This window comes from Urtica dioica, chromosome 7 (assembly GCF_054948205.1).
Source record: "Urtica dioica subsp. dioica isolate 48M chromosome 7, U.dioica_male_clone48M_v1_H2, whole genome shotgun sequence".
In the NCBI taxonomy this organism is placed as follows: Eukaryota; Viridiplantae; Streptophyta; class Magnoliopsida; order Rosales; family Urticaceae; genus Urtica; species Urtica dioica.
Genome location: NC_142762.1, coordinates 45925383 through 45945178, shown reverse-complemented (window position 1 = coordinate 45945178; position 19796 = coordinate 45925383). Strand labels below are relative to the sequence as shown.

At 37.1% G+C, this 19796-nt stretch overlaps 3 protein-coding genes across 4 annotated transcripts; all 3 read left to right on the top strand.

The window, feature by feature from the left end:
• The first annotated feature begins 480 nt into the window (after window positions 1-480).
• Window positions 481-5629, top strand: LOC149392166 (peptidyl-prolyl cis-trans isomerase CYP59-like). Of its 2 annotated transcripts, none has more exons than XM_089619338.1 (15): window positions 481-553; window positions 2182-2284; window positions 2433-2537; window positions 2634-2751; window positions 2857-2907; window positions 3017-3108; window positions 3211-3310; window positions 3463-3585; window positions 3698-3775; window positions 3873-3919; window positions 4002-4057; window positions 4171-4211; window positions 4355-4460; window positions 4686-4824; window positions 4918-5629. In XM_089619338.1, exons 2-15 carry the CDS (start codon window positions 2187-2189, stop codon window positions 5444-5446), a joined length of 1683 nt encoding a protein of 560 aa, XP_089475464.1. In that variant the 5' UTR covers window positions 481-553; window positions 2182-2186; the 3' UTR covers window positions 5447-5629. The 2 variants fall into 2 exon arrangements, with proteins under 2 accessions (XP_089475464.1, XP_089475465.1); XM_089619339.1 differs by having other exon boundaries at window positions 1150-2284.
• Window positions 5630-7062: 1433 nt separating this feature from the next.
• Window positions 7063-11529, top strand: CLPB4 (casein lytic proteinase B4). Its single transcript, XM_089619395.1, has 10 exons — window positions 7063-7455; window positions 7554-7772; window positions 7854-8091; window positions 8194-8389; window positions 8502-8556; window positions 8811-8961; window positions 9266-9574; window positions 9676-9941; window positions 10035-10964; window positions 11044-11529. Exons 1-10 carry the CDS (start codon window positions 7177-7179, stop codon window positions 11326-11328), a joined length of 2928 nt encoding a protein of 975 aa, XP_089475521.1. The 5' UTR covers window positions 7063-7176; the 3' UTR covers window positions 11329-11529.
• A 5320-nt stretch (window positions 11530-16849) lies between these two features.
• On the top strand, window positions 16850-19113 carry LOC149392164 (U-box domain-containing protein 4-like). Its single transcript, XM_089619368.1, has 2 exons — window positions 16850-17789; window positions 17886-19113. Exons 1-2 carry the CDS (start codon window positions 17191-17193, stop codon window positions 18817-18819), a joined length of 1533 nt encoding a protein of 510 aa, XP_089475494.1. The 5' UTR covers window positions 16850-17190; the 3' UTR covers window positions 18820-19113.
• The last annotated feature ends 683 nt before the right edge of the window (window positions 19114-19796 follow it).

Below are 19796 nucleotides of genomic sequence, written 5' to 3'. Positions count from 1 at the left end.
CAAAAATTAAAAAATAGAAAACAAAAACTTTTTGAGTTAACTACGAAACGAAACGATGTTTCGATTAAAAAAAATGGCATTAAAGATCATTCAATGCAATAAAAGCATTTAAGATGTATTTGCAGGAACCGGATATACGTGCACCGAAGTTAATTTTTTCTCTTTCTCCACATTTCAAAACCTCGCGACATTTTTATGAGAGAGAGAGAGAGAGAGCGAGCGACCGAGCAGAACGCCACGCCGGCCATGAGCTGATTTTTTATTCAAATCCCTTGTGCTCTAGGTTGTTCTTCAAATCGGTGAGCTGATTTTTAAGTTGGGGGAATTTGATTTCTAGGTTTTCTGGTTTAGGGGTTTTGTAGGTTTTCTGATTTTAGGGGTTTTGTTATTTTCTGGTTTGATTTCAAATCCTCAGCCTCGCTGTCGCTGTCGCCAGATGGTTCCAGGCCTTGGTCTGGACTTTGGTGTAGTTCTCGGGACGTGATCGAAGACGTGGGTCCACTTTCTCCAGCTCGCCCGGGCTGACTCGATCAGGAACAATACCGACAAATAGGTATGTTTTATATCTTCATACCGAGAAATTAAGTTTCCAGTGTATTGACATTCTACTCAGATTATTTGGAAAAACAAAAAAATAAAATAGACTAACCTTGAATAAATTCTTTCCAGTTTCTTCCCCAGCTTAGCGATCAAATCCGAAAGTGCTTACAGGTTTCCTTTATATAGCATAAACTACAATGACTTAAAAGACTGAAGTCAACCTGCCTATTTTTTTTTAAATGTTCGACCGAAGATCCAAAATTAATGAGATTATGACTGAGTCGCTCACAACTAATACTGACTTACTGTGCCTTTTTTTTTATTTTTTTATTAAGCAAACAAATACTATACGTGCTAATTAAAACACAGAAGCAGAAGTGCATATATAAATTCACCAATAAATATAGTAAAAAATAAAATAAATGTTGAATCTTCCATCTCATCCCTGATCCATAAACCTATTCAGTATTGATGCTTCTTCAATAATTGTTACTTATTTATTTATCTATTTTTTGTCTAGTGTGTGTAAACACGAAATCATCACTCGTCTCCAGTATGCACTAGGTGTATACAAAGCTTTCTGGTCTTACCTCTGTCATTGCTTCACAGATAAACCGTTCTATAAACTTGGTTTGGCAGGAAGTCAACGCAAAATAAGTCAACCGATAAGTCAACGGAAGTTGTAGACCTATATGTCTACAAGTATGGTTATAAACTTATAATCTATAATCATTTAATTAGATTCTTGGAAATGTTTAGAAAGAAACACACCCTCCAGCAACTCATTTTTCTCCAAAATGCATGAATCAAAAGCAACAGCAAAGAGTACAAAAACCAGAACGAGTAACAAAATCAAAAGCACAAAATCGAGAACCGAAAATCTTGCCCTTGTTGTTGCTTTTGATTCGTGCATTTTGGTAATGGCTTCAAGAAAAGTCCGTGAGTCTTCATCATCATTATCATTTTTACAAGTCTTTTTCGAGTGTTGTTGATTGGTGTTATAGATGTTGTTTTTCCTAATATTGAAAATTTGCAGCAAATCTTAGCTCGAGATATGTTAAAACTGCATAATAGACGAAATTTGGGTTTTGCTTATTTTCTCTTCGGGGTAATAATAATTAACTGTTGTTCTGGGTCACACATTTCACAAAATTCATTCTTCAAGGATTTTCTGCTCTACATTCCGTTTATGAAGGTTTGCTGAAACTTGGGGCAAATATGATGTCATATTGTGTTACCAAAGCTTGAATTTCTAAAGCAATATGATCTACTGTCTACAGAACTTGCTATATAATCACATCAACAACATTACAATTTTGCATTGAATCCATTTTATTACTCCTAAATGTTTTTTCTTTTGGTTTTGTTCTCTGTTCGTTTGGTCTAACTGGTGTGGCTAAAGCAGATGAAGCACTGCATAGTTTAGTTTACACATTTGCTTTGGAGAAAAATGAGTTGCTGGAGGGTGTATTTCTTTCTAAACATTTCCAAGAATCTAATTAAATGATTATAGATTATAAGTTTATAACCATACTTGTAACTAAACATCAGGGAAATACATTTCACCAAAAGAGGGTTTTTATTCTTCTTTTTGTATTGCAATTGATGACCTACAAGATTATTGACTTTACTTTTGGGCAGAGAAAATGTCTGTGTTGATTGTGACAAGCTTAGGGGACATAGTGGTGGACTTGTACTCCGACAAATGCCCTTTGACCGCCAAAAACTTCTTGAAGCTTTGCAAGTAAGTGACTAATAATACTTATTTTGGAACCATAGTTTGCTGAGTAATATGATTACTAAATTTTTTTCTTGTGTTTTTTTTTTTTTTTTTTTTTTTTTTTTTTTTTTTATTGAAAGGGATTTTTTTGTTGTTGTTGTACACAATTCAGGATTAAGTATTACAATGGGTGTCTATTTCATACGGTTCAGAAGGATTTCACAGCTCAGACCGGTGACCCTACGGGAACTGGTTCCGGTGGCGATTCGATCTACAAGTAATGTGTTTCTTTTGTATAGAAACTATGATGGTCATATTTAGAGTTACCTGTGGAAAAAAGTATTTTAATATATAATTATTTACCTTGTTTCAGATTTTTATACGGTGAACAAGCTCGGTTTTTCAGCGATGAGATTCATCTTGATTTGAAGCACGCTAAGACTGGAACCCTTGCAATGGCTAGTGCCGGGGAGAATCTTAATGCTTCTCAGGTATTACGAAGGCTTTTACATCTATTCCCAGCGTTTTTCTTATTATCTTAGTATATTAATATTTTGTATGCTTTAACATGCTCATTAGGTTTATTTTGTTTGCAGTTTTATTTTACGTTGCGAGATGATCTGGATTATCTCGATGGAAAACACGCTGTGAGTCCCTTGATCTAATGTTGTAATTCATGTTTATATCGACTTGAGAGTAGCTGAAAACATGCTGTGATATCAATATTCATTTGGATCTTTTTGTGTCATGTCAAAGGTTTTTGGAGAGATAGCTGAAGGGCTCGAAACATTGACTCGGATTAACGAAGCATTTACCGATGAAAAGGGAAGACCCTTCAAAAATATCAGGTTGGTTACTACTCTACCTCTTTTAAGTATAGGACTGTCTTGTTGTTTTGTGTTATTGAGTGTGTCTTTTTTTATGTTTTATTTTATCTTATTTATACACAGAATTAAGCACACCTATATTCTTGATGATCCGTTTGATGATCCTCCACAAATATCTGAGTTGATTCCCGATGCCTCCCCTGAGGGAAGGCCAAAAGACGAGGTAATCACCATAGTTGAACTTCAATCAGAATTGTGAAAGAGGGTTTTTTTTTCCTTTCTTTTTTTAAGCAATGGTACTAGTTTTTTTTTTCTTTTCTTTTGTCGAGTGATTTCACTTCAAGTGACACGATGTGTAACTCTTTGTGTGAGTAGGTAGAGGATGAAGTGAGGCTCGAAGATGATTGGGTTCCCATGGACGAACAAATGGGTGTCCACGAGCTCGAAGAGGTTCTCCGATCCAAAGAAGCTCATTCCAGGGCTGTTGTCCTCGAGACTGTAAGCTTTTAATAAACTTCCATTTATTTGTATGTAAAAGTGATTTGATTTCACCTTTATCTTTTATCATGTTCGTGTTGGTCAATTTCTCTGTTGTCCTCGTCGTTCACAGATTGGAGATATTCCTGATGCTGAAATAAAGCCTCCTGAGAATGTTCTTTTTGTCTGCAAGCTAAATCCAGTCACTGAAGTGAGTCAGTTCCAGTCCTTTCACGCTAACCGAGAACAAAATTATGGATGACATTCCTGAATGTTCGTCTCTTACAATCCTTATTATGTTGATTCAGGATGAGGATTTGCATACAATATTCTCGCGTTTCGGGACTGTGACATCGTAAGCTTAGTTAACATGTTTTTATTGTGTTTCGTGTAAGATATTGCTTGATACGTCTCTAATGACGGGTAATTGATGGCAGAGCTGAAGTTATCCGGGACTTCAAGACTGGAGATAGTTTATGCTATGCCTTCATAGGTGAGAGTTCTTTTCAATTAAAAATTATACACTTTTTTATTTTTCCAACTTATTGGGCAAGGAAAGTGTCAAATGTACTCTGATTCACTACCATCATGCTGTGCTTACGTCAGAGTTCGAGACAGATGATGCATGTGAACAAGCATATTTCAAGGTATGTCAAAAGTTGATTTTTTTTTTTATTTTAATTTTTTATATTTCATTCCATACTCAAGCTCAATGTAAGCGAGGCTAATAGGTTTATTTGACATCTATTTTTTATATTTTATGATGATGGTAAATAATGCTTGGTTACAGATGGATAATGCTCTGATTGATGATCGACGAATACACGTGGACTTTAGCCAAAGTGTTTCGAAGCTGTGGTCGCAATACAGGCGTAAAAGTCACCAAACAGGAACGGGTAAGCAGTATGGAAATATACTTGTTTGATTTTTTTTAATTTATTTTTAAAAATCAAACACATTAGATAAACGTTGACGTCCCATATGAATGAATAAAGGTAGAAAAAAATGACAGAAAATAAAATATTGGAATAAAAGGTTCGTGAACATGCATGGGAATCCGAATCTCTACTAAATTTTAGCTTCCATATTGTGTAAACACTTAATTTTCTTTGGCTTCGTAGGCAAGGGTTGTTTCAAATGTGGCGAGACCGATCACATTGCCAAGGATTGTGGTTCTGAAGGCACCAAGATGAAAAAAGAAGAACGTAAATACGTCGTGAAGAATGATGATCGACAACGAGGCGGCCGAGAAAATTCCAGGTTTGTTGTGTCGTATGTTCTCGTGGATTTAAAAAAAAAAAAAAACCGTTTGTACTTTCTCTCTTTCTCTAACGGTACACGTATCTGTGTTAGGTACGAGATGGTTTTCGACGAAGACGCTGGTGATAGTCCGAGACACGAGAAGCAATACCAGGGCCGTGATCCGGACGAAAGAGTAGAGAAACAAAGTAGGGACCGTCCGACTATTTCGGAGGACTCGAGGCACAAGAGCCGAGAAACAAGCGATCCGAGAGCCACAGAAAGTGGAAGGACCGATAGGGAACACAAAGAGAGGAGAGATAAGCGCAGAGAGCGAGACGATCGTGATTATCGAAACACCGCAAGAGCCGATGGGAATAAACGGTCTGATGAGAGGAGAGACGATAGAGGTCACAACAGAAATTATAGGAAGAAAGTCTCGGATAAGGATGATGGTTCCCGAGGCCGAGATTATAGGAGAAGTGGCGACAATAAAAGCCGTGATGAGAATAGGAAGAGAAACTCGAGCGATGACAGGTATACGAGAGAAAAGGAGAGGAGTGAACACAAAAGGCGAGAAGTGGACGTCACTGATGATCGGAACCGTGAAAGAAGGCACCGCTATGATGACAAAAAAAGGTAGCTTGTAACCCAAGTATGTTGCAATAGACATTTTTTTCACTGTATTTTTGTCTCCTTTTTCTGTTTAGGATTGCTGATGAATCTTTAAAAAAAAAAAAAAAAAAGTCTTCTGAGATTATTTCATATTGTTCAAACTATACTTTGAATGAATGGTTTTGCTTGAGAATGTACATTTGCTATCTTAGTGAGTGATGCCAATTCTTAGCATACATTCAAGAAAGAATTGTTTTTCAGAGTACTTAGTGCAACAACTGTTCAGCAATCAAGACATTTCATATTTTCATTCTGGATTTACCAAAATCAAGATAGATGAGTTGAAGAAGGCTGAGCTCGAGCGAAGGAACTTTGCGACTCCACGGCACCACGTCAAGAGGCTGACTCTTAAACACCATTGTGGTGACAAAAATTAGGGCTGCAACAAAAAAATATAATAAAGCATTTATCTCTTTTTTTCTCCAAATTAGGACTGCTACTTGAGGTCAAAAGTTGTTTCAACTGTTACATTAATGTTTTTTCCCGAAAAATAAAAAATTCCAATTAGAAAGAAGATATCACAATCAAATGCAAACCTAATAAGGCCCAATACATAGATAAATTTGATCATAAGCTATGAAAATGTTCATGAGTTCAAACATTTGTGCGAGTCGTATTCTGATAATGAAATTACAATAATACATATACATTATCGAACATAACATCAACTCTTTATAAAAAAATTTAATTGTTGATGAACGAATTCGACCAACTAAAAGAGTTTCTTTATGTAAGTTTGAGTTTCCAAGTCACCTAAAAAAGAGATTCTGAAACGAAATTAAGCAAGATGACTATTCCATCTTCACAAACAAATTAACAATATAAAAATACAAAACATAACATAAAATCATTAAAAGATAATAACATAAATGCAAAATGTACGACAAAAAAAAAAAAAAAAAACTATCGAGGAGTTGGAGAGAGATAATATAAGAATTCATCTTTAAAAAAAAAACTTTGACGGAGCTATCATGATTCACGGAGCTTGAATCCTTTAATTTTAATTATTTTTATAAATTTATTAATTTTAATACATTATATATATATATATGTATATATATATATACAAAGGAGAATCGATTTTTACGTAGACTCAATTTACTGTTATGTTTACAGTACCTTTTTTTTGCACAAATTCCTGAAATATCCATTTTAAGGTACATAAATACCACTAAATGTTATACCTTTAAATTGCAAAAATTACAAAGTTGTCACTTTAAAGGAAAATTTCATAAACAACTATAAAGATCGAAAATTCCAGAAACAACTCTAAAAACTGAAAATTCCATAAACGACTAAAACGAAAATTCTGGTTTTATTTTTTTGGATTATTATGTAATTTAACGCGCGATTATATTGCTTGTTTAATTATAAAGCCCTTTTAATTTAGGTGAATTTACATTTGGGAGAAATCCGCACGAAACGTAATTAAAAAATCATTAATGTTACAGTTGAAGGACAACTTATCCTGAATTTTTTTTAAGACAAAAAAAAAAAAAAAAAGAACTTGTGGTTATTTTTTTTTTAAGGTTTAAAACTTGAAATTTATTCGGTATATATATAACAATTTTTTTTTTCGAGGAAAGTGAGAACTTACCAGAGAACACACTAGTCTTCTAGACACTTCCATTTGCCCCTTCCCCAAGTTTCTTTCTTCTTCCTCTTAAACCTTTCTCTTCTCTATGATTCTCTGCTACAATGGCGACAAGGAAAGCTTCGAGTCTCGCAAAATCGGCTCTCACAGCCGTTAACTCATCCACTAGAACTTCTGTGTCGCATTCTCGTCTCCTACACACTCGCTCCCCCGCGCTCGCCGCCGCTCCGGCCTCATCCGAAAGCTCGTTCTCCTCCGTTTCAAGGCCTCTCGGTGGCGTCGGTTTTCCTCCGGCGAGGCGCTCCGGCCGCGCAGTCTCCGTTCGCGAGTTTCACTCATCGTCTCCGGCTCTGAATCCTGTCGCCAGTTCTTCTTCTTCTCAGGTATTGGAATCTTCTCCGACTGTTCGAGTTTCGTGCCCTAGAAATGATGAATCTTGAATCCGACCGATTTGAGTGATTATCTTTGTCTGGTGATTCAGGTTAGCCAGAATGAGTTCACGGAGATGGCGTGGGAAGGGATTGTCGGAGCTGTCGACGCCGCGAGAAACTGTAAGCAACAGGTTGTGGAGTCAGAGCATCTGATGAAAGCGCTTCTGGAGCAGAAAGATGGACTGGCAAGGAGGATCTTCGCCAAGGCCGGGGTCGATAACTCTTCGCTACTTCAGGCCACGGAAGATTTCATTTCCAAACAGCCTAAGGTTCGTCTTCTTATAACATCGGAATTCGTATTCGCTTTGTTGGTTGGACGATAGGAGATTGATTGTGGTCAATTTTGTTAGGTGACTGGAGACACTAGTGGGCAGATAATAGGGTCACATCTGAGCGCTCTTTTGGACAATGCTAGAAGAGTTAAGAAAGAAATGGGAGATGACTTTGTGTCCGTTGAGCATCTATTGTTGGCGTTTCAATCGGATAATAGGTTTGGTCAGCAGTTGCTAAAGAACCTTGGCCTGAGTGAGGGGGATTTGAAGGAAGCAGTCAAAGGGGTTCGCGGGAGTCAGAGAGTTACTGATCAAAGTACGCATTGACTGATATGTGCACTTTAAACTTTTATGGTTGTTAAACTGAGTAGTTGAATATTTGTTGCCTGGATTTGAATGTGTTTTGTGTACTTGTTAGACCCTGAGGGAAAATATCAGGCATTAGAGAAGTATGGAGTCGATTTGACAGAGCTCGCTAGGCGTGGGAAACTTGATCCTGTTATAGGCCGTGATGATGAAATACGGAGGTGTATACAGATTTTATCTAGGAGGACAAAGAATAATCCTGTCATTATTGGGGAACCTGGTGTGGGAAAAACCGCCATTGCTGAGGGGTATGCTTTTTATTTTCATCATAATGAACTCTGTGTATATGTCTTATAGATCTTTGTAATTACACATTTGAATTGCTATACATGGTCTTATTTTCTGCGTGTTTGCTCTCAGATTAGCTCAACGAATTGTTCGCGGAGATGTTCCAGAACCACTGATGAATAGAAAGGTCCCGACTGGTCTTTTTTTACTTCTCATTTTAATTTGCTTTTCTTTGCATTCGATTTACTATACTTCCTTGTATTTGGTCATTTTGATTAATTTTTAATGGAACTGTGAGTCCATGACATTGTTTCATAAGGACAGTAAGTTACTCTAAGAGTTGATTTTTAGATTTTGAATTAGTTTCCATAAGATAAATCAATTATAAAAGTAACTTGGAATTTCTACAAGAAACTCAAAAACTTGTCTCGTATACCACAGTTGATCTCCTTAGACATGGGCTCACTGGTTGCCGGTGCTAAATTTCGAGGAGATTTTGAGGAAAGGTTGAAAGCTGTTCTTAAAGAAGTCACCACTTCTAATGGACAGATTATACTGTTTATAGACGAGATTCATACTGTTGTCGGGGCAGGTGCGTGTTCCTCATAGCACAGCTTTAATCCTTTCTTCTGTTTCTCTTGTATGCTAGTAATTTACCTGATGTTTATAGTCTCAATTGGTAATTTGGTACCTACGCTGTAATTAATATGCTGGACATAGGAATTCAGGTACAAAGTTTTGATATTACTGACGGCTTGTGATTTTTATATTTCTCCGCATCGTATATTGGAGTGACTAAGATCCTGTGGAAATATGCATGAAAGACATTGATGTAAATTGTATGGCAGCCTGAGGACTGTTTGATCAAACTATTACTGATAATAATCAATCTGTAGGTGCTACTGGGGGTGCAATGGATGCTGGGAATTTGTTAAAACCTATGCTTGGTCGTGGTGAGCTTCGATGCATAGGAGCAACTACTTTGAATGAGTACAGGAAATACATTGAAAAGGATCCTGCTCTAGAACGTCGGTTCCAGCAAGTTTTCTGTGACCAACCATCTGTTGAAGACACAATATCCATTCTCCGTGGTTTGCGTGAGCGTTATGAGCTACATCATGGTGTTAAAATATCAGATAGTGCACTTGTCTCAGCATCGGTCCTTGCAGACCGGTATATCACTGAACGGTTTTTGCCCGACAAAGGTATATCACTGAATGGATTTTTCATTTTCAAGTGTTGGGTTTTTTTTTTCATGTGTCCCTTTGCTTTATTCTTAACGAATCGCTGTTTTCTCGTCTTCTAGCCATTGATCTCGTCGATGAAGCTGCTGCAAAGCTAAAAATGGAGATCACTTCTAAGCCTACCGAGTTGGACGAGATAGATCGAGCGGTGCTGAAGTTGGAGATGGAGAGGTTGTCGCTCAAGAATGACACAGATAAAGCTTCCAAAGAAAGGTTGAACAAGTTGGACCATGATCTAGAATTGCTTAAGCAGAAACAGAAGGAGTTGAGTGATCAATGGGGCCGTGAAAAGGTTTACATGAACCGAATAAGGTCACTTAAAGAGGAGGTACTGCTTACTACGACTTAAACTTGGCTGTAATTTTTTAATCACTCCTGAAAAATTATTCCCTCGATTAACAACTCATATATTATTTTGTAGATTGATAGAGTAAACCTAGAGATGGAAGCCGCCGAGCGTGAATACGACTTGAACCGTGCGGCGGAACTCAAATATGGAACTCTAATCTCTCTCCAGCGCCAACTAGAAGAGGCTGAAAAGAACCTCTCCGAGTTCCGAGAGTCTGGAAAGTCAATGCTGAGGGAAGAAGTCACCGATCTCGATATTGCCGAAATCGTAAGCAAATGGACCGGAATACCCTTATCGAACCTGCAACAGTCGGAGAGAGAAAAGCTAGTCTCGCTGGAGGAGGTTCTCCACAAAAGGGTGATCGGTCAAGACATGGCGGTCAAATCGGTCGCCGACGCGATTCGACGCTCGCGGGCCGGGCTCTCCGACCCGAACCGTCCCATTGCGAGCTTCATGTTCATGGGCCCGACCGGGGTAGGAAAAACCGAGCTGGGAAAGGCCTTGGCGAGCTATCTATTCAATACCGAGAACGCCCTCGTGAGGATCGACATGAGCGAGTACATGGAAAAACACGCTGTCTCTCGCCTCGTCGGAGCTCCGCCGGGTTACGTCGGGTACGAGGAAGGCGGTCAGCTGACCGAAGTGGTCCGAAGGAGGCCTTACTCGGTCGTGCTCTTCGACGAGATCGAGAAAGCGCACCACGACGTTTTCAACATCTTGCTCCAACTCTTGGACGACGGAAGAATCACGGACTCTCAGGGACGGACCGTGAGCTTCACGAACTGCGTGGTCATAATGACCTCGAACATCGGGTCCCACCACATACTCGAGACCCTCCGAACCGCCCACGATAGCAAGGAAGCCGTTTACGACCTCATGAAGAGACAGGTCGTCGAGTTGGCTCGACAGACTTTCCGGCCCGAGTTCATGAACCGGATCGACGAGTACATCGTGTTCCAGCCTCTGGACTCTGCGGAAATAACCAAGATCGTTGAGATACAGGTGAGCCATTCAATCGCGGTCTTTCTATGTTTCATTTAGACCCGAAGCTAATCGCTGCGTTTCTTTTATCTTTGTCCAGATGAACCGATTGAAAAGCAGGCTGAAGCAGAGGAAGATCGAGCTTCACTACACGAAGGAGGCTATGGAGCTTCTGGGGAGTTTGGGGTTCGACCCGAACTTTGGAGCGAGGCCGGTGAAGCGTGTCATACAGCAACTGGTGGAGAATGAGATTGCAATGGGTGTCTTGAGAGGCGATTTCAAGGAAGAAGATTCGGTGGTCGTCGACGCAGACCAAAATAATAAATTGCGCATCAAGAAGTTGGACAACGGCTCTCTCGTGGATCCTATGGTCGCCAATGACTGATATAGTTTTGACGTGTAATATTTAAACGTCTGTTTTCCTTTTCTTCTGAAGCAAGTAACGTTCGTTTAGCCTGTGGACCTGGAAGTTGCCGTTATGTATAATGAACAAAAAAATGTACACTTCATCGTGTCACAATCACCTTTTCAAAGAACACTGTTCTATGCCTTTCTGAGTCATATAATATAATTAATTATTACAGTTTCTTTCTACCTCATATGCAAAGGTATTAATAACAACTCTTATTGAAGTATTGATTAACGAAGATATGCATTTCAATCTGTATTTTAAGTCTTTCATTATCTAGTATAATTATTCTCGAACATTTTCCTGCACTGCATTTTAACACACTAAAAATACACTAAGAAACAATCTTTAAAAAAAACAACCAAAAGCAAAAAAGATAAACTCATGACAATCTAACTATGGTTAAGTCGTTGGGTGTGAATCATGGGTCTGGTTATATATGAGTATGACCATGAGAAACATTGAATTGGTATAGCAAGATTTTGGGCATAAATGGCCAGCTGTTAAATACTTGAACCCATCTGCACGGCTTTAGAATATCATTTTGATTCTTTTGTCCAATATGATTGTCCTATTATTTAATATGAAGTTATGAACGTTGCACAAAATCTTTTTTCATATATTTTCTTTTAGTTTACCTCGTATCTTTTCGCCTTGCAATATATTTATTTGATACCTACATTTCTAGCACTCTAATTTACCAAATATCTACTTCAGTCGATCTATAACCCACATTCATTTATTATATTAAAATATAACTCCAGCTAGATTCAGCCCAGCTCAAATTTAGTGTCACCTAATAGTATCGAGTATAGACTATAGACTATAGGCAAGAATAATTATCATTGTATACATCGAAATATTTATAATAAGACTAAGTAGTCTCGTAGTAGACTTAGTCCCGTCTAGGGCACAAAATTTAATAAATAATTGACCAACCAAATTCATAGTAAATGAGGCAATTATCAAAAAACCAAGTGCGTAACAGTTCATCACTACCGTGAAATAAATTGACTGAATTAATGTCCTCTAATAAATATGGCAGTAACGTGTAATAAAATACACGTATAAATTAATATATACCAACAAGCATGGGCTTTTGGATCTGTAATATCTCCAGAATATAATACAAAACATTGAATACACATACAAAGGAATGTATCTGATTTCTTAAAAAAAAAAAAAAAAAAATTAAGAAACTTTTTATGGCCAAAGCACGCTCATGAATTTAGCTTCATCAATGCGTAAATAATAATCAAGCAATACAAGTTTGTCTCTTCCCCTTTTTGGACGGTGCGTCGGCAAATGAAATGTATGCTTCAGAAGTTTAAAGTTAAAAAAAATGACGACAAAACAAATCACGAGATTGAGAATATTAGTAATTTAGTATGTTTAAATATATAAGCTGAAACGTTTTCAATATATATATGTATATATATAAGCTGAAATAAATCAGATAAAAATAACCATGTTTATATGTTATAAATATGAAAATAACCCTCTTGTTATTCACTCTAGGCAGCTAACAAATACCGGCAGTTCAATCAATGTATCACTGAAGTCATATATGTTATTTTTCATCCAAAAAATATTATAATTTTTGTTATGAACTTGATTATCATGTATATATGTAGCAGAATCGTTTGCATTGCGTCGCATAAATGCATGAAATGTTTTTTTTAGTTGCTTTACAAGCGACGTCTTAGAGTTTTCATGTCGAGTTACATCAAAATGACATTGCCGTGCCACGGAAGCAAAATATTACTTTGGCACGGTAATAATAAAGACGTCGCGTAGTAATAATCAAAGTCTAAAGCTTAGTAAAGTAAACAAGCGACTTCTTTTTTGTTTTTGCTCAAATAAACAAGCGACGTCTAAAAATGTCACTCAGTGCATAATTTGTTTGTGCTTCCAAAACCAATAAGGCAAAGAACTGAATTCTGTTTTAAGTACAAATTAAATAGACAAAATCTTTCACTATTTAACAAAAAAATAATTTGGTCCCAAAAAAATAAAAAATAATAATTACCACATTTTGTATAAAATATATTTGTAGAACCACATGGATGTTTCTATTTTCTTCCATTTTTACACAGTTTTCAATTTCTTAGTATTTGATTTAATTCTAGTTTCCCTGAACATTCAATCTTGAATAATCAATTGAGGGCTACTTGACATTCTCACCAGACATCTGCTGCAGAAATGTGTATTCAAAATTTATGAATCACAAGTTGATATTACTTTTCATCAATTCAAAAATTGACTACCCGTAATATATAAAAATTGCAATACATGACATGAAAACTTCTATATATTTGCATAGTTACTAAAAAAAGAAGATATTTTCAAAGTTATTCAAATTAAATTAGATTAAAATTTTACTGTTTGATATGACTATCACAATAAATCACTCAACTCAACACTGAACACACAAAAAAGAAAAGAAAAAAGAAAGTAAAATCCAATCCCATGAGATATGCCTCACAAGTCACAATCTTTCAATGGGCCTTCGTTTTAGATTTTGATGTTTAAGAAGCACAGGGATTCGAATCAATGTCAATAAATTTTGTGGGGTTGAACCTTCGATAGTACGATACATTTTGAAATATTTTACATTTTTGTTGATGATGTAACATTAATCTTAAGTGTTTTTTTGTTTTTTTTTCCGAGCGATTTGTTGTGCGGGAAAATTCAAGCGTTCTTCAGAGAATTGTTTATTTGTTTTTAAAAACTGAGTGTTGATTTGTGAGTAAACAAAATTGGTAATATGTGCGTTTATAAATGGCTGATATAAGAGTGATTTATGTGTTTATTTTATGGATCATTTATTTGCTAATAGATTTAATATTTTTATTTTTCAATAAACAGTGAAGTGAATCAAGAATTCTAGAGAGAAAATAATAAGGAACGAGATATCCAGATAATAACTTATTACTAAGAGCAATATATTTTTTTGAAATTAAGACTATTGAATCAAACGGACGCAAAAACGTAATTTGATATTAAATTAAATGGATTAAATAGAAAAGTGATTATATCATAGCTGTATCAAATAGCCGGATGATAACTATTTTTTCTTAACAAAAATGAAACATTATATCAGATAGTTTTAATCTCAAATGACTTATCAAGTGTGCATTCTCAAATAGAGTGTGCTATTTATATAAAACTACCAAAATTTACAATCAAACAATAGTAAGAGAACTGATCAACTCTATATTTGATATAAATATCCACGATGGTTAAGGTGAGGTATTTGAAAGAAAATTCTCAAACAACCATATCATAATAATTGTCACTTCGAATTTAGGAAAATCTAATGAGTATATTATACTAGTAATGATACTATAGTGCCAATAATTGACCAGGAATTAAAAAAAGAGTCAACCAACGTAATGCAGCCCACGTTTAGAGCTAATACTATAAGTGGAGGCATAAAATAAAATAAAACAAATAAATAAATACCCATTAGGACGGGAAATAGTCTCAGTTAATAACAACTTTGATATTTTGGACAAAAATAAGTTAAATTATATTTTTGAAAACTTTTACTAGTAACCGTAAACATATATATATATATATATAATAATAATAATAATAATAATAATAATAATAATGGGTTATTAAGTTATATAGCCACACGGATATAGTGGATTGAGATATAGCCTACCTTTGGTTAATTTCTTGTAAATAGTTAAGTAAACTTATTAACAGATTAATAAAAGCTTTATTTAACACAACCAAACATATATTTTAGGTAGTTAATAGGCTGCCACGTATGCAAGTTGGCTATTTACAAATTATTTACCAAAGGTTGGCTAATTTACAATTCCTATAGTTTAAGTGGCTTAAATAGCCAATTTTTTGATATATAATTGTTATTATTTGTAAACAATTGTTATTTGTAGACTTATAAATCTACAATTTATGACAATTATACTTTTACGTCTACAACTATTCGTATAAATATTAAAAAATATAGTTTAGTTTATTTTGATCTAAAATATCTAAGTTACTACTTGTACGTACGTGTACTTGTGGTCCAAAAATAATACTAAAAATAAAAAGAATAAAGAATTCGAGACATCATAGCATGGGCTTTGTGGCGAAACAATACCGGGCCCAATTCTTGAAAACACACGAGCAAGTCCAACTTCAAAGAGTCTAAAATAGTAAACTTTTCTGGCCCTACTTTAGATTTGGGCCTAGGGTTGCCCATAATAGAATCTCATCGAAATTAGTAAAGAAGCGTTATTTTATTATTTTTATTTCATATAATTACACAGTTATATATATTTATAAAATGAAAACAGTACTTTTTTTGCACGAACTTTCATGATAAGCCTTTAGTTATACCATACGCTCTAGTCCACCAAACTTACCGTACTCTCTCGACATCTAGCGGTCCCAGTGGGTCCCACTAACGAAGCTTCTCCTGGAGGACGCATTAGCTGGATTCGCTGTGGAGATGGGAGTACGAGAAACACGGTGTACCGGAGACGCACCGTAACAAAACCGTACGCAGTTCTCTATGCAAAAACTAGTTACTAGAGGACGTGGCTTGTCTTGCAAGTCCTCTCGCTCTATACAAAATGTAACTTTCTCATTTTTCAATAAGCATTGAAGACTTTTTTTAATTTAGTTTTTTTTTTCAAAGTTTTTAATTTATTTTACTTCTCGAAAAAATTTACCCTCTCTCTCTCTCTCTCAAAACTTTGGTAATATGGTTAATGGATGATTGCGATTATTTTATTTGGTTAATAACAGTTTATAGATTATATCTGTTTGTGCATTAAGAGTTAAGGGTACAAACGATGCCCAAATAAAAAAAAAGCTTGACAAAAAATCAGAATGATTTCAAAATAACATGCTTGATGGTTGTTTAATTTATTTCTGATGTTGATGGTGTTTAATTTTTTTTTTTCAAAATAGAAATTATTAGACATACTTTACAATCAATCTACATGTTGAAATTTTTCTCTAAGAAAAAAGAATTTCATATGTGATTCCATTATTACTACATTTTCAATATTATTAGAGAAATTACCATATTTGTCACTAATTTCATAACATTTTCTTATTTTTCACCAAAACACTAATTTGTCCCAAAATGCCACCGAGATGTCAACAATGTTGACATCTATGTCAACAATATTGACATCTCATAGTGAAGAGAAAAAATAGATGTCAACATTGTTGACATATATGGTGGTATTTTGAAAAAAATTAACATTTTGATGGAAAATTGGAAAATGTTATAAAATTGGTGACAAATGGAGCAATTTTTCGTATTATTATTCTTTCTACCACGTTTCTTCCTATTAACAAAAAATATATATATATATATATATATTTATGCTATATTTTGTTTTTGTTTTTGGCTCTTGAAAAAGTAATGGATATGAAGAATAGAAGAATAGAGTAGAAGGGCGTAACTGTAATCTTCCATCTTCGTCTTCTCTTCTCTCTCTTGATCAGAGTTGTCTTTCTTCTTGAATCGAGTTTCACTCTTTAAAAGTCAGAAAGAGCTATAAATACGCAATTAATTCGAGAAAGAATACAAAAACAAACAAAATAAACCCTCGCGTCACTTTCTCTTTGTTTTCTCAATACTCTCTCTCTCTCTCTCTCTCTCTCTCTCTCTCTCTCTCTCTCCATTTCTGAATCACCGTCTGACTAACTCATATCTAAGCTTATACATATATACACACATGTACAGTAGCAGATATATATGTGTGTGTATTTACAGTGACCGATTTGCTCAGTAGATATTTTCTTCCCGTGAAATGTAGGCATTTTAGAGGGAAGAGACGAATAAAGTAAGAGAAAAGTTCGATAATGGCGAAATGTCACAGAAACGACGTCGGATCTTTGATGCTCGACCGACCGTCGGAGACGGCAGGCGGACATCACCATTTCCGGCTATTCTCGACGTTTTCCGGCGCCGCATTCCGCCGGAAAATCGTGGACGCCGTGAGCTGCGGCGCGAGCTCTCGATTCCGCCACCAGAGTCACCACCACGGGAAGAAATCCGACGAGAAGAGCGTGGCTCCGGTGGAGAGAGAGACGACGGCGGTGGCGGCGGAGAAGAAGAAGGTTCCGAGGTCGAATGTTAGGTCCGAGAAGCTGATGGATCTGCTGAATCTGGCGGAGTGGTCGGAGAGCGAGGCCGACGCGGCGGCGACGCGGCGGAAGGTGGACGCTCTGGAGAGGCTGAAATCGGCGGTTAGGGCTCTTCAGGTTGGGGAAAGAGAGAGGCGTACCGAGGCGGCGAGAGAGGTCAGGTTGCTTGCGAAGGAAGACTTGGAAGCCAGAGGGACTCTCTCTATGCTCGGAGCTATCCCTCCTCTCGTCGCAATGCTCGAAGATGGCCTAGACGACGATTCACAAGTCGCCGCTCTCTATGCTCTTCTCAACCTAGGAATCGGAAACGATTTGTGAGTTTTTCTTCTGCTTTTTTATTTATTTATTTAGTAATAATGTTTGGATTTCTGTTCCTCAATTCATTTTTGGCATTTTAATTCACAAACCAGGAACAAAGGAGCGATTGTCAAAGCCGGTGCTGTGCACAACATGCTTAAGCTCATCGAGTCTCCGAACTCTCTAAATCCGTTGGTTTCGGAGGCTATAGTTGCGAATTTCCTGGCCTTAAGCGCTCTGGATTCGAACAAGCCGATAATCGGATCATCTGGCGCAATACCTTTCTTGGTGAAGACCCTCAAGAAGAGCTCACAACAAGCCAAACAGGACGCTCTGAGAGCGCTGTACAACCTCTCGATCTCGCCCTCGAACGTCCCCTTCATAATGGAGACCGATCTGGTTCCTTTCACGCTGAGCCAGCTCGGGGACATGGAAGTGAGCGAGCGAGCGCTGTCGATCCTGGGCAACTTGGTGTCGACCCCCGAGGGGAGAAAATCGGTGGGAAAAGCTCGGGAGTCTTTCGCGATCCTCGTGGACGCGCTGAGCTGGAACGACTCCCCGGGATGCCAAGAGAAGGCCTCGTACGTGCTCATGGTGATGGCCCACAAAGCCCATTACGCCGACAGGCAAGCCATGATCGAGGCCGGGATCGTCTCGGCTCTCCTCGAGCTCACGCTCCTCGGCACCACTCTGGCCCAGAAGCGGGCCTCGAGGATCCTCGAGTGCCTCCGCGTCGACAAAGGAAAACAGGTCTCGGAGGGCTTCGCCGGAGGAAATCTCTCCGCCCCAATCTGCGGCGGTACTTCCTCGTCTTCCTCAGCGATGATGAGCCGCGGCGGCGGAGGAGGAGATTCCGATGCGGCGTGCTTGGAAGAAGACGAATCGACGATGAGCGACGAGAAGAGAGCCGTGAAGCAGTTGGTCCAGCAGAGCTTGCAGAGCAACATGAGGAAGATTGTGAAGAGGGCAAATCTGCCTCAAGACCTCGTTCCTTTCCACTTCAAGTCGCTCACCGCGAGTTCTACCTCAAAGAGCTTGCCCTTCTGAGGAACCCAGAAGAAGATTAAAAAGAAGAAAGAAAAAAAAAGGTGGTGTAAGATTACAGAGAAGAATTTCTGAATTTGAAGTTTCTTTTCATGATATTGTTAAGCTAATGGTAATATTTTTCTACCTTTTTTTTTTGTTTCCTTTTTGTCACGAATAAAAAGTTGATATAAGTTATAGTATTAGTGTCTGTAATTATTTAATCATCCAAGTGTAGATTCCCATTTTTAGTGTTTAATCCATTCAGTGTATGAATGATTGCAAAGGTGCTATGTCTACATGGGATTGAGTTTTATTTTTGCTTGATTTGAGTTATTTTTAGTTATTACTTTACATTATCAATTGTTGCCCACTGTACAGAACCAAGAAAGCTCAGTTGTTAATGTTCTGTTTTGAGTTTTGGCATCACTTCACTAGTTAGTGAGTGGCTTTGGATGCAAAATTTGGGAATTCCATTGGTCATTTTAGGAAGGATATGTCACGCTATATTCTGGTTCCCCTACATTGATTCAATAGCCAAGAGGTCTCTTTCCAGGTCAATACTCAATCAATAGTACACTTTTGTCTATTCCTTGGCCCTACTCCAAATTTAAAATAGTGCTTATAATCCTTATATTAAAAAAATTGAAAAAGTATTGTCGGTCATTTTCTAAACCTATAAAAACAGTGACCTTTCAGACCATCCTTCTTCTTCACCATCTTGGTGGAATCTTTTTTGCTCTGCTGGTTTCTCAGTTCTGGCTCATATATTCGGATTTACAGTAATTGATTGGGGATTAAATAAAACATATTGTAGTGTAAACATGGGTCTGTTTATTTTCAAACCTCTCTGATCGTGTTCCATTAGTTTTAACACTTTGGTTGGTGGTGCTTACCCTAATGCTCTCTGACTTTTTCTTTTATTATGTTTTTGTCTTTTTCACTGATCTGGTAGTTAACAATAATAATGATTATTAATATTATTTACAGATCTCAATTAT

What these genes read in the sequence shown, in the direction of transcription:
- LOC149392166 (XM_089619338.1), top strand. Translation starts at nt 2,187, where the DNA reads ATGTCTGTGTTGATTGTGACAAGCTTAGGGGACATAGTGGTGGACTTG. An exon ending in AGCTAAATCCAGTCACTGAA is followed by an intron (nt 3,776 to 3,872) that starts GTGAGTCAGTTC and finishes ATGTTGATTCAG; the next exon opens with GATGAGGATTTGCATACAAT. An exon ending in GGCGGCCGAGAAAATTCCAG is followed by an intron (nt 4,825 to 4,917) that starts GTTTGTTGTGTC and finishes TATCTGTGTTAG; the next exon opens with GTACGAGATGGTTTTCGACG.
- CLPB4 (XM_089619395.1), top strand. Translation starts at nt 7,177, where the DNA reads ATGGCGACAAGGAAAGCTTCGAGTCTCGCAAAATCGGCTCTCACAGCC. An exon ending in TCATTTCCAAACAGCCTAAG is followed by an intron (nt 7,773 to 7,853) that starts GTTCGTCTTCTT and finishes CAATTTTGTTAG; the next exon opens with GTGACTGGAGACACTAGTGG. An exon ending in TCAGAGAGTTACTGATCAAA is followed by an intron (nt 8,092 to 8,193) that starts GTACGCATTGAC and finishes TGTACTTGTTAG; the next exon opens with ACCCTGAGGGAAAATATCAG.
- LOC149392164 (XM_089619368.1), top strand. Translation starts at nt 17,191, where the DNA reads ATGGCGAAATGTCACAGAAACGACGTCGGATCTTTGATGCTCGACCGA. An exon ending in CTAGGAATCGGAAACGATTT is followed by an intron (nt 17,790 to 17,885) that starts GTGAGTTTTTCT and finishes TTCACAAACCAG; the next exon opens with GAACAAAGGAGCGATTGTCA.